Source organism: Scardinius erythrophthalmus, assembly GCF_964197995.2.
Source record: "Scardinius erythrophthalmus genome assembly, chromosome: 19".
In the NCBI taxonomy this organism is placed as follows: Eukaryota; Metazoa; Chordata; class Actinopteri; order Cypriniformes; family Leuciscidae; genus Scardinius; species Scardinius erythrophthalmus.
In genome coordinates, this window is record NC_138239.1 from 18138866 (window position 1) to 18153113 (window position 14248).

General features: G+C 38.7%; 2 protein-coding genes across 2 annotated transcripts; one reads left to right on the forward strand and one right to left on the reverse strand.

Moving 5' to 3' along the window:
• Nucleotides 1–1140: 1140 nt before the first annotated feature.
• Nucleotides 1141–7061, reverse strand: LOC308707636 (C-signal). Its single transcript, XM_081394242.1, has 3 exons — nt 6680–7061; nt 6395–6572; nt 1141–2038 (listed from the first exon to the last, which is right to left on the reverse strand). Exons 1-3 carry the CDS (start codon nt 7001–7003, stop codon nt 1752–1754), a joined length of 789 nt encoding a protein of 262 aa, XP_081250368.1. The 5' UTR covers nt 7004–7061; the 3' UTR covers nt 1141–1751.
• Nucleotides 7062–8589: 1528 nt separating this feature from the next.
• On the forward strand, nt 8590–10880 carry htr7a (5-hydroxytryptamine (serotonin) receptor 7a; the record flags this gene model as incomplete). Its single annotated transcript, XM_081393960.1, has 2 exons — nt 8590–9197; nt 9789–10880. 2 exons carry the CDS (start codon nt 8590–8592, stop codon nt 10612–10614), a joined length of 1434 nt encoding a protein of 477 aa, XP_081250086.1. The 3' UTR covers nt 10615–10880.
• Between the last annotated feature and the right edge of the window lie 3368 nt (nt 10881–14248).

Below are 14248 nucleotides of genomic sequence, written 5' to 3' on the forward strand. Positions count from 1 at the left end.
TTACATTGAAAAATTATAACTGTATTAAATGAGATTATTTTAAATATTTTTGAATACAAATAAGAAATGTTGAAAAGAATGAGACTTTATGAAACTAAACCGCCAGTAGGAGGCGGCAGGCGACCGTGTTAATGAGCGAGTCATTGAGTCATTAATTCAAACGATTCGTTCAAACGGCTGATTTATTCAGAATGAGGCAGTTTATGAATGGGTCATTGAATATTTGACTCAACCGATTCGTTCAAAACGCTGAATCATTCAGTAATGCAACAAGTGTTGCTGTGAGATGCGCTATGGTTCTGCAGTGATCTTTGTTTGGGACTATTTTCGCTGCTGAAACAGAACAAAAACAGTCATTGCGTCTGAAATGTAAGTGACTTAATTTTAACTATTTGTTTATTGAACTGTTATGAAATCAGTCTCGGTTTCAATCTTGATGGCATTCAGGCAAACAGCTCTTTGGTCGCGTGTAGCCTAGGCTATATATTGTTTCTTAACTATAAAATGTTATAAATAACTGCACGAGCCTCAACAGCGCAACATTGTTACCGTCAGTACATTAGGTAGGCCTATATTATTATCAACTACAGGCTATCGCAAAGGTCATATTTCATTATCAATAGCTGTTTATGTAATAAAATCTGAATCATTCTGGCGATTCGATGCTTCACTTGACGGACATTAGGTCCGTCAGACTGGAGAAATTTTTGCGGTAACGTGACCAGAAATATTTAAGACCTATCGAATCTGAATTTAAGACATTTTAATACTTTTTAAGGCCTTTTATTAGGAAAACTTTATTTAAGACATTTTAAGACTTTTTAAGGACCCGCGGCCACCCTGCCACAGAAAGACACATTTACACATCAATCTACAGTTTCTGATTTTTCACACCATTATCTTATAATAATAAATGTTGCAATTTGTATTTTATTTTCCTTTGTGATTGCTCAATTGGCTCGGTCACCTATGGAGAGAAAAGACAGTTGACTGAGTGGCAGAGACCAGTAAATACCACAATAACCAGAGACAAAATAAGTCAATTTTAAGTCTCCACACACCACAGTGTTAACTGACTTTGGTCAGTTCAGTTAGCTTTAGACCAGCGGAACAATTGCACCATCAAATGTCATTTCATTCACTGTGAACATTTTCTGGAAAGTACAGTGCGTGGTACTTTTTACATGCCAAAATAGCTACAAGAGTGAGAGGAGCCAAATCATTTAGGAAACTGCTGTTAATGTGACACCAGTGACCTCAACAACTACTTGGAAAGATACTAAAGAACTGGACATCTTTGAGGAAAACTGAATACCTCTATAAGGCAACACAAACATCAATGTTTTCTTGGATCCAAACAAAAGAATTCAGAAATGAAGAAAACACCAAACATGTTTAAAAATGTCATTTATTAAACATTTGCTCTAAGCTTATAGACTTTAAAGCGGTAAAAACTGATACTGTTATATCACAAACATAAAAATACAAGTGGATTCTTATGATGTTTTATATTGTGAAATTTATGATAAGCTTTTTTATCTGCTGTGACATCCGTTAGTCTTCCTGGAATGCATGTGTGTCTCTCTAAAAAAACCAACAGTCAATTTTAAATCCCAGAGTTTTATTAATATGCAAACATTTATTTTCTGTGCTAGATTTACATTGCCTGATTATTTGTTTCAGCATTATTTTGTTATACACCTTATATTAAAATAAGGTAGACACAACGCTGTTGTTTTCGATGTGACTGTTTACCAAGGTATTTCATTGCTGTCCCATGCATAGGCTTTCCCTGTTTTGTCAATGTTTAGATTGTCTATTATGTTCATAAGGCATTGGACAGAGTATTCTGCGCTAAACAGCTTGTCCTCGGGTACGTTTCGATGGTAGGGCCGAGACAAATCTGTATTCACGGTTCCAGGATGCAGGGATACACACACAATTTTAGATCGCCCTCGTCCCAGCTCAATGGACAGGTTTCTGGTGGCCATGTTTAAGGCAGCTTTAGACATCCTATAGCTGTACCAGCCTCCAAGAGCTGTAGACAGAAATATAAACCAACAGAGTGGTAAGCTTCAGGCTGTTAAGACAGAAATAGTCCAGATGTGGCTGTAAATAAGTTAATTTCATCTGAAGTCACTTCTAGCATGTAGCTATAATTATATGTTAGTAGGAGTAAATAATTTGGGCCCTGCTCTAAAATGTTTTATTTTGAGAAACAGACTTAAATGAGGATATAAAACATTGTGGAAAATGTGTGCATGAGTTTCTTAAAAAATAAGACAAATGTAACATTTGTTTCATTATTGTCATATTTGAAGGGCCCTAATCAGGTAATTGGTAGAATAAACTTAAGCTCAAGTACAGGTAACTTTTCAAATCATCAGTTTTCCACACAAGTTCATCTGATTTTTGACAGCGTAATTTTTTCATAAAGTTATTGATCTGAAGCTCATGCAGTTGAGGAGGCAAATGAGGTAAATTAATGTAAATTAAAAAAACAACAACATTTAAACAGTTTAAATAAGCATTACTTATACTATCAAATAAACAAAAACAACCAGTCCAATTCTATTTTGTATTTTTACATTAACAGTGTAATTAATGTTATATTTATCAAAACAAAATATATTTCCTCATCAAGTTGCTTTTTTAAGTTTCTCATCAAGTGCTTTTTAAGAATTTTTACATTTATTCCAAAATAATAACTGTAACAAATTTCATATATTTCATTTATGTTTTTGGTAAACTGATATTAGGCTTTTCTTTTTAATAGTCAACTTATTTTCAGATCATCCATCATCAAAGCTCGGTAAACACTGCAAGTGTCATGCACAGACCATAGACTGTAAAAAAAGAAAAATGTTTGTAACTAAAAAGCTGTGGGGCACCATTGACTTCCATAGTATGAAGGAAAAAAATACTATGGAAGTCAATGGTGCCCCACAATTGTTTGGTTACAAACATTCTTCAAAATATCTTCTTTTGTGTTAAGCAGAACAAAGTAATTAATAAAGGTTTGGAACAACTTCCAAATAAACTTTGGAAGAGTGAATTTTTATTTTGGAGTGAACTATCCCTTTAAAATTATGATGTGTGAATTTATATTATTATTTTGTAATTATATTTTATTGGTTTTGTTTGATGACTCCTCACAAGATTTATATCCCTCCAATTGAATGAGTGCACTCGATAACATCCACTATGGTTTCGGACACCATTACAAATGGCTGTCCCCTCATGTAATGCTCTATTTTATGGGTATAGGGGGCGATTTCAGATTCAGCCAAGGTCTTCAGGGCTCCTAGAAAATTAAAATCCATATGTGTACTTTTATTTTTGAACTTTGGATTATTTTCTCTCCAGGAGCAGTATTAACATTAAAGTCCCCGTGAACCGGAAGTTGCAAACGACTTTTCTCCAGTGTTATGACGTATTTCCCAGTGAAAAGGAATATTGAACAGAGGGCAGGGTTTTACTCTAGCGCTCCTCCTCTCCATCTCTGCTCATAGCAGACTAACGGTTTGAGGGGAGTGGTTAAGCGTTGCCCAAACCAATTCCTCAAACCTACGTCATCAGAGAAGGTCCTCCAATGCAGAGGGGAGGGGCATTTTCAGATTTTGATTAAAGATTACCATGGTAAAAATTTTTTTTTTTAAATATTTTCTTGCACGGATTAATTGTTCACCACAAGACTAGTAATATGCGCTAACAAAGTAAATAGGGTCAATTTTGATTTCATGGGGACTTTAAGTGACATGGCATCTGACGCACAGAAGCCAGTGGCACATGTCACTATGCGTATTGGCATTATCGTGACACACTGACACTGACATGACACCTGACTGACACCGAGTCGCGGAACATGTCAGTGTATGTTGTGGCACCTCCAGTAGTGACTGACAGTTGAATCGAGCACCTATACTGACGTAATTGTGACACAAAATCCTAAATAAATAGCCTAATTTTGTGATAGTTTTAAATATCAATTAAACGCATTAAAGTCAGTAATATTTTTTAAACGTGTTATTTGTGTCACGTCTGTATTTGATTGGTATGTGCCACCGAATGTTTTGTAATACCAGTGCTACTTTGTTTTTTATCTCGCAAAGTCACAAACTGCCGATTCTAGGAAAGACACAAAATAAATCTATCATGGGTCACTACGAATAACGTATTAACGTTTCAAAAATAATTGTATCGAATTATGAATAATAATGTTGTACACATTAACTCAGCGATGTAATAAATCATGTGTCTGACAGCATAAAGCAAATTGCTATGCAAGTGGCACATGACGCAATCCATTGGCACATGCCAGTTGGCCTGTGTCACTAAAACTGACATGTCTCTTTTTGTTGTGGCACCTCCAGTAGTGACACCTGCAGCTGTCTGCCTGAGTATAATGTAGATTATGTAACATATGCACATACTTAATTTGTACAACAAAAATTGATTATATTTAGCTTATTGAATAATTCCATAAAATTAATTTTTGAAATATTAAAGGTAGTACTGAGGAAGGTCCTGCGTGACCGAAACATTTGTTGAATTTTTAAAATGCACTGAGCACTTTTTTGCACTTGTAAATAAAGAAGACTGCTAGTAGCTCGGTATGTAATCCTTAGCCTAACAAATTATTTTTAATAACTATACACTTTTTGGAAGGACTTGAAAGCCACAGATGAGAATCTTGCAATATTAACCAACTGCAGAAACATACGTCATAGCAGTGTGAGGATGACAGCGCCAGCCTAACAGTCTGATGCCGGAAGTGTGCGGGGTAAAAGCATCTAAGGGGTGGAGATGGGTAGGTTTAGGTGTCAGGGGGTGGAGATGGGTAGGTTTAGGTGTCAGGGGGTGGAGATGGGTAGGTTTAGGTATGGTATATGTAAGGTGGATATGTATGGTATGCAGTTCCGGCATCAGACTGTTAGGCTGGCGCTGTCGTCCTCACACTGCTATGAAGTATGGTTCTGCGGCTCTGCAGTCAGACCTATCTGGCCAGTGTTACACTCACTTATACTGACACCTACTGGCGTGCGTCCGTGCAGCATCACGCAAAAATAGAGTTTTACAGTAACGGACGCGACTGTTAGAGGGATAGTTCACTTTGAAATTAAATTTTGGTATGTTTTAGCTTACCTCAAGGGCATCCAAGGTGTAGGTGTCTTTTTTTCCACAGTAGTTTCAATTTTGATATTTTTAGGTCAAACCGTTCTTGTCTGTCAGTCGTATAATGCAGGTCTATGGTCACTGTCTCAAAGAGCATGCACAGAGTCCAAATTAAACAATTCCCCATCGTAAGTACACATTGATGGCCTAAGACACAAAACGAGCGGTTTGTGTGAGAAAACGAACAGTATTTATATCGCTTTTACCTCTTATACACAGCCATGTCCAAGTGATCTGAGGGCGCGCATCCTGGTGTGTGACGTGTACCAGTAGCACCTCAATGCAGTACACAAGATCCGGTTGGATCCAGATATAAGGGGTGGAGATTGGTAGGTTTAGGGGTGGGTTTAGGGATTAAGGGGTGGAGATGGGTAGGTTTAGGGATCAGGGGGTGGAGATGGGTAGGTTTAGGTATATGTAAGGTGGGAGGAGTTGGATCTGGATCCGACTCCTCCCCGTGGATTTCATGTTCCGCATTGAGGACCATCTCACGTGTACGCAGACTGGTGCATAGATATATACACTAGATGTCGCCTTGTCTAAGGCAGTTCATTGGAACGAATGTCTTTAAGGCGACATCTAGTGTATATATCTATGCACCAGTCTGCGTACACGTCACACACCAGGATGCGAGCCCTCAGATCACTTGGACGTGGCTGTGTATAAGAGGTAAAAAAACGATATAAATACTGTTCGTTTTCTCACACAAACCGCTCGTTTCGTGTCTTAGGCCATCAATGTGTACTTACGATGGGGAATTGTTTAATTTGGACGATGGGGAATTGTTTTAATTTGGACTCTGTGCATGCTCTTTGAGACAGTGACCATAGACCTGCATTATATGTATGACAGACAAGAACGGTTTGACCTAAAAATATAAAAATTTAAACTACTGCGTAAAAAAAGACACCTACATCTTGAATGCCCTTGAGGTAAGCTAAAACATACCAAAATTTAATTTCAAAGTGAACTATCCCTTTAATGCTTTATTCGTAGTGACCCAAGATAGATTTATTTTGTGTCTTTCCTAGAATGGGCAGTTTGTGACTTTGCGAGATAAACAACATAAAGTAGCGTTTGAAAAAAAAATATTACTGACTTTAATGCGTTTGATTGATATTTAAAATATCACAAAATTAGGCTATTTATTTAGGATACGCACCTGTAAACCTAATGGAGAAAAACTTGCACTTGAACTGTTTTGTATAGGGATACAAACCATTGTCTCCTATAGATCCCACTCTAGCAGTCATGTTCACAATGATGCCACTGTGCTGTTTCCCTTTCTCTGGGGGCTGCTGGCCAAACGCCCCTGTTCCCTTCTGAAGCAAGGGGACAAAATATTTGGCCATCACTAGAGGACCCACCGTATTAGTGACCAAAGTGGAAATGGTTCCCTGTTTAAAAAAAAAATGTTAATTTTTTTTTTAACGTCCACAACATTTGAATATGCCCCACAACGTAGCCTATTATTTCAATACTGATTAAAAGGTCCATTGGTCACCTGAGCGGACACGTCCCGTAAACTTGTTTCTCCTTTACCGGATGGATGAAGCATAGCTGAAGAATTAATGATCAAATCCACTTTCCCAAAGGTAGATTTGACACTTTCAGCTGCTCTTTTGATGTCATCTTCCCTGTTGACATCCAGTTTCAGTACAGTCATCCTGCCCGCGTGCTGCGCGCTCAGCTCTGTCAGATGTTGTGCGGCGTCCGGATTTCTGCATGTCGCGATAACGGCTGCTGGAGATTTGTTTAAGAGTAGATATCTGCAGAAGTCTAAGCCCAGACCTCTGCTTGCTCCCTGCACAAGCGCCACAGCAGCCATGACTCCTCACCAAAATCAGACGCACGTGAATTTGTATTGACTGCCCTCTATGGGCGGCAGAAGGACGCTTACACAACAAACTAGTTTTGTAACTTGTATTATCGTGCGTGTTTCCGTACTAGATGTTGGGAGTAATTTCAATTCTGATGGCATTAAAAAAAAGCTACCTTTTTTTAAAGGTAGTAGGCTACAAAGATTAGGCCTACATCTAGTTTGTCAATTATGATTGTAGCTAGGCCTATAAAAATCACATTGTATTTTATGTAGGCTATATAGGCTATATTTAAAATGTACGACTAATACTAAAGTTTCTAATAAGCCAGAAATAGCCTACATTTGCAACTTTAGGCTTACTATCAGTAGAAGCCAATGTAGCATAGTCATTGAACAGCCCTAAAAAGCATTTAGACAATTAAGGGACTCTTAAAATGTCCCAATGCCATTTTGGTCAATTTATGATTTCAGTTACTCTCAAGAGCACACATGTGTCTTAGAAAGAAAATAGAGAGAGAGAAAAAACATTGTTCAAATGTGTCTCATGCGCGCAGCTGTAATCTTGTGATTATGTGTTTGTGTGATTATGAAGTATGTGTTTGGGTAGCGCCTTTGACGTTTGTATATAGATATATATAGGTATGTATATATATTTATTTTGCCACTAGGAGGCGACAGTGCAGCTTGTTTCTAAATAAAATTTCAGGATTGAACAGAAGAGTAGGCTAATGATATTCCGTCTGGTTTCTGTGGAATAATGTTATTTTATTCCTATTATTATTTTAATGCTAAAAAGTGATTTTGGGATTGTAGCACACTTTGCAGTATTAGACCCACAGATATTCCTGATATTAATATATTAGAGACCTAATTAATATTAGAGACATTCAGAGCGAATAATAACAATTATTATAGTTTATTATATTATAACTATTATAGAATAGTTTTTATTGTTATTTTCAATTTTATTTATTTTTTCATTGTTTTTTTTTTCTTAATTTTTTTTTTCCAGTTAAAGTGTCCTATGGTTAGCATACCATTTTTAATTAAAACGTTAAAAATGAAATAAAGGTGTGCTGGATGGTGATGATGGCAAAATATTTATTTGATTAGCCTACCACAATTTTTACTGACAAAATTGAAAATGTTTTTATTTTACTAAAACTGTACAGGCTGTAACACTAATTAGGGATATATTGTTGATTTTACATCAGACACAAAATGTTGATATATTATGTTACTGTAATATATATCAATTACAACAATTTATCACGATTATAAACTGCCATCGTGTATTAAATAAGTTAGGCCTATTATCTTCCAAATTCTTATTTGTTGTTGTGAAGGATAATAGACTGACACCAGCTTGCTAGATCACTTGCATAAAAACAACATGACAAACTTCTCTGTTTTTGTCGGAACATGGTGTGCGACAATGACGAATCACCAATGATCTCCTCTAAAAATAGAGAAATTAGCCGCGCGTCAGTGATTGAACGCTAATCGGATGCGCATCAGTCTTTGCGCGCGCAGCTGTGGTCTCGTGCCATCATCGGTTTCTCTGAAAAGTTCATGAATATAAGGAGCACGGCATGGTGCTGGGCGATACCAACAGAACTAGTGTCGCGCAAAGCCACGGACAAACTATGAAGCCCTTCATGGCCGAGGAGCGCACGAGAGAGACATGTGCATGTGTTGAAACATCTAACGGTATAATGATCTCGGAGATCCTCGTCCCTCGACTATTCAAAATTGCAGACGAGTCTGGAGAAATGTCAGTGTCTACGGCCTCCGGTTCCTTGGATATGAAGCCCTCCAGCTCGCCGATCCTACTGGAGATGATGGAGGTGGCAAACGGCACGCGCTGCGCGGAGCAGATCCTCAGCTACGGAGAGGTCGAGAAGGTGCTGATCGGTGGGGTGCTGACTATGCTCACACTCATAACCATCTGCGGGAACCTGCTCGTGGTCATCTCCGTGTGTTTTGTGAAGAAGCTACGGCAGCCCTCCAACTATCTGATCGTGTCCCTCGCGCTCGCGGACCTCTCCGTTGCGCTCGCGGTGATGCCGTTCGTCAGCATCACGGACCTGATCGGTGGCCGATGGATTTTTGGCAAGTTCTTCTGTAACGTGTTCATAGCCATGGATGTGATGTGCTGCACCGCGTCCATCATGACCCTTTGCGTTATCAGCATCGACCGGTGAGTTTTCTTAACAGTGGACTGATTATGTTCATCATAATGATGATCAGTTTATTGATACTTTCTTTCTTTCTTTTCTTTATTTATAAAGCACATTTGAAAACAACCATGGGTTTACATACATTTTTTACAAAGGGATAAAATACAATTACATAACATATTTTAGACTAACAGGATCTGTTCAAGAAAATAGGATCTAAGCATAGATTTAAAAACAAAAAGAGATGGTGCTGTTCGGATGGCCACAGGGAGATTGTTCCAGAGTGTTGGACCAGCAATAGAAAAAGCTCGATCACCCGGTGTTTCAATCTGGACCTAGGGATGGCTAGGCATTAGTGAATCCATTAGGTAGCCTATTATTCACTAACAATCAACCATCATTTTACAGTTTTATTTTATTTTAAGTTAACTAAAACTATAACAAAAAAAACATAAAATATTCATTGAAATAAAATAAATTAGAGAAAACCTAATCGTATTTTATTTCAGCTATAGTTGCCAAGGCAACACTTCTTATTTTTTATTTAGTTTAAATTGATGTCAAAAAATGTTTCCATCCATGGTTCCATCTATATTTTCCCTCTATCACAGGTACCTGGGCATCACCAGACCCCTAACATACCCGGTGAGGCAGAACGGATGGTGTATGGCCAAAATGGTGCTTTCAGTGTGGCTGCTCTCTGCGTCAATCACCTTGCCACCGCTCTTTGGCTGGGCGCAGAACGTGAACGATGACCGCGTGTGTCTGATCAGCCAGGACTTTGGCTACACTATTTACTCAACAGCTGTTGCGTTTTACATCCCCATGACTGTCATGCTGGTCATGTATAACCGCATCTACCGTGCCGCCAAGCTCAGCGCTGCCAAACACACCATCACTGGCTTCCCTCGTGCAGGGCAGGAGGAGGAAGAGGAGGATGAGGTGGAAGTGGCCGATGGGACGGTAGGTCCCATGGGTGTGGATTGCGTAACTGTTGCGATCAAGCTTCAGAGGGAAGTGGAAGAGTGTGCGTGTCTGCCTCGAATCCTGCGAGGAGCGGGCAGGAGGAGCTCGGACCGCAGGAGCATTTCCATCTTCAAGCGGGAACAGAAGGCGGCAGCCACGCTCGGGGTGGTGGTAGGAGCGTTCACCGTCTGCTGGCTCCCGTTCTTTCTCCTGTCCACGGCCCGGCCCTTCATCTGTGGCACAGAGTGTAGCTGTGTCCCGCTGTGGGTGGAGAGAACTCTGTTGTGGCTGGGCTACGCCAACTCACTCATCAACCCCTTCATCTATGCTTTCTTCAACCGCGACCTGCGCACCACCTACCGAAGCCTGCTCAGCTGCCGTTACCGTAATATTAACCGCAGACTGTCAGCCGCCGGCATGCATGAGGCCCTACGACTGGTGGAAAGACCGGAGGTGGTTGTCTCTGGGTGACCCGAACAGTGCACAAAACATACCAAGAGTTCAGAGGTTAACATTTGGAACTCGCAAGCCTAAACGGTCATGATGGCATTTAGGACGTGTCATGTTTGGAAGGTGTCACGGTACAGTACCTACACAGTCAAAACAGTGGCCACTTCAGACTGAGGGGCATTTTCTCATCTTTGCTGACACAGGAACACACTATAACTGGCTTTTCTTTAGTAGAACAGCAGAGAAAATATATAGCGGATGGATCAAATAGAGTACAGGTTCTGTTTCAAACCACAAAACAAGAAATGGACAAACCCTTTTCACAAAAGTTTTTCACATTTTAAAAATGTATATATATTTAAAACGGCATACTTTGTGTTATATTACCTTGACAGAATATATATATATGTATGTATGTATATATTTTTTTAATTAATATACAGGACACGTGTAACATTGCATCAGTATCCTGATTACTTGATATTGTGAAATCTTATCCAAGGGATTTGAGGGAATCGAGATATACAGATCAATAGAACTGTAGGGAGAAATCTGTTAAGATTGATCCGCTCTTAAAAATAGAAAACCGCCCAGCTCCGTTTCTGCTGTAAAAACGTTAATCGAGCTCAACGAGCTGTGAGAAACTGGTTTGTTAACTGTCAGCGCTCAGTAAGTGTGATTCATCTGTGTCTGATTCTTGCTACTTTATGCTAAACACAATTTACCATTTCTGCTTTCAGTCTGCACATGCTCACTCCGTATAAAACCACTGATTTTATGCCTTGATGGAAAGTGCGTTATAAACACAGGTCTAATGTCAGCTAAGCTTCTTCCTGCAGCTGTGGTTAAGCCAGAAGCAACAGGAGGTAATCTGATCACCAATCAGTAATTAAAGGGATTCTGATGAGATTGACTCGGCTCTTTTTCTTTTTTTTGGCAGCTATTTATAGTTCGGTTCTGTGTGGATCTTACGCAATTAGCTTTTATGTCACGAGTATTTATTTAGTATACTAGTTGTCACGGAAAAAATCATTCAGATTCACTCTTTTGAATCCCTCAGAATTACCTATGCATAAAAATAACATCATCAAATTTGTAATGACTTTTGTATGGTGCTAACGTCTAAAGTCTGCTTGTGTAAATATTAAAAAATGCACCAAAATGTATCTCAGTGTGTCTGCATGCTTTAATGTCACTTCTTGTGCATATTTTCCCATACGAGTTGAAATAAATGATGAGAAAATTGGGATTTTTGTGAAGTACTTTTGTTTACAGTTCGAATCAACTCCAGAACATTGACGGATCTATATAAGTTTGAACTGCTGCCTAGTTACCCCACTAATCATTTTTTTTTCCCATTAGCATGCCATTTCTATGACTGCACCCTGAATACTGAATACACCTAGGCAGCGCTCAGGGTGAGCGAAGGATGGCGGGAGAAAGAAAAGAAAGAGAAGCGAGGTGCGGGGGAGGTATTCACTTAGAATCACTAAAGCACTTGTTATGACTCAAATCTAATTAGTCGTCCGGTCATTGAGGCCCTGCTGGGAATTCTATTTTAAGGGTCCATCGTGTCTACCTGTGACAGCTACCTGCCGCTGGTGAAACATTCATTCACAGAGAGGCTGGACTGCCGATGATGATGATGGTCCTGATTTCACCAGTGTTTCACTCAACATGAATCTACTCTGGTCCATGAGCATGTATGAGCTCCTTCTGACACAAAGAAATAATTTCTGTCTGCTGAGCTGAAGAAATAAAATAACAAAGGCTGATGCCGCAGTGGTAGATGGACTGGAGGACTGTAAAATTATAGGTCATAATAATTCCCCCACTGAGAAAATCCTTTCAGTCATATAAGAGTGAGATTATAGCCGATGGACTATAATCACCTCTGACACACTTCTGTGTCTTTTTATTACTTTCCTAATTTTCCTATATCTTTATTTCCTTTTTTTTTTTTTTATCAGCGTTAAGGTGTTCTCTCCATTCATCGTGACAAATGATCAGTGATGTGATTTAATTCAGATTATTGACTCACCTGAGTCCATTTCTCCTTATGAACACTAATTAATTGTAGATTTTTTTTGCATAAATTAATTACATTTGGAACCTGGAGATTAATTCTGAAAATCACATTAGGCCCTGCTAAATTATCCTGCTAAAATTCTGCTAATATTTTCCGTGAAGCTCATTTGCGTCCTTGGCATTCACACTTTGTCAATTTTTTAGAGCGCTCTGAGCAAAATAAATAATAATCATAATAAAACAATTTCCTCTTGCTTTTTTTCGCTCGTCTTGCTGTATAGAAGCAGTCAGTGGGTTGTTGAACTGCTCTTTATGTGAATTGTGTGCCGGAAAAATAGATACATCTGCATTCTTCATCAGTCTGCATGCCATTTACATATGAAGTGCCTCATAAGGTGGTCACAGAAATCGCTCCGGCTTCCTGCTGAAAGAAAGCGAGACAGATGAGAGCACCGAGAACCAGAAAAATAACAAGAGGCTTGATCTTTGAGCATTCTGCGCACTTAAGACTGATTAGGCCATACTTGTGTTTGGCTATGCTTTAAAAAAAGAAATAAATATTCAAGCTGCCTTTTTTCACTACAACAGCAATTACAGACACTGATCATGATCACATAATTTGCATTATAAAACATTATTTAACAATCAGAAAACAAAAATTATGATTTTTTTTTTAAACCGGTGTTCTGATTGGGCTGCTAAAAGGACTTGTTGCTGCTTATCTAAAATGTTGCCTGTTACTCATCGGTGCCCTGTGAGGATGACTTTTACTCAGAAATCCACTCAGATCTGTCTCGTTGCTTTTGTCTGTCAATCATTTTTTTCATTAAAGTGGAAAGCTGTTCAGTGTCTAACTACAGAGCTTTTTTCGCCACACTGATTATGTGATAACCTAAAGACTTGCTCAATTGCCAATGCAGGTAATTATTATAAAGGTTAATGTAATTATGTCTAAAATAGATCATAATGATATTTGAGTGACTGTCTATACATTTGGCTTCCATCAGGCTATGTTCCTCTGGAATAAGAACCAAAAGGAAGTACAATGTAGAGAAGTGTACAACAAGTCCTAGCTCCCATCATTCTTAATTTTTAAATAAAACTGGACAAAATACTTGAAGCAAAGTTATAATCAAGATGTGTGATGTGTGACAAAAGTGATGTCTGGAGGGGGTATTTGCACGATATTTGCTTTTAATGACACTTCAGGTCCTAATAAACAATCAAAATATGAGGAGTATGTTGTATTGGGAAGAAGTATCCACTAAACTTGGTTAAGGTATACAAATTATTTGTCAAGAAAGGCAAATTCCAGCATATTATTAAATATGGGTTTTACTGTACACAAAAAGCATAGAAAAAACTAAATTTTGCAGAAAATTGCAGAACATGGCTCCCATCTTCCACACTCCAGTCCTTGTTTTTCTTTTTTGGGCAAATGCAAGGTAAACACTATAAATCCAATAAATGATTTCTTTACTGGTACACAACCTCAAATTCCAGTCTCTATTCGCCAGTTCAAGATGAAATTGGAGGTTGGAAGTCTCATCCAGGTCTTTAGATGCTGTTTTAAAGTCTTCCCACATTCAGGTGATTTTCATCCTCCGATCAAAATGCTCACGCGTGT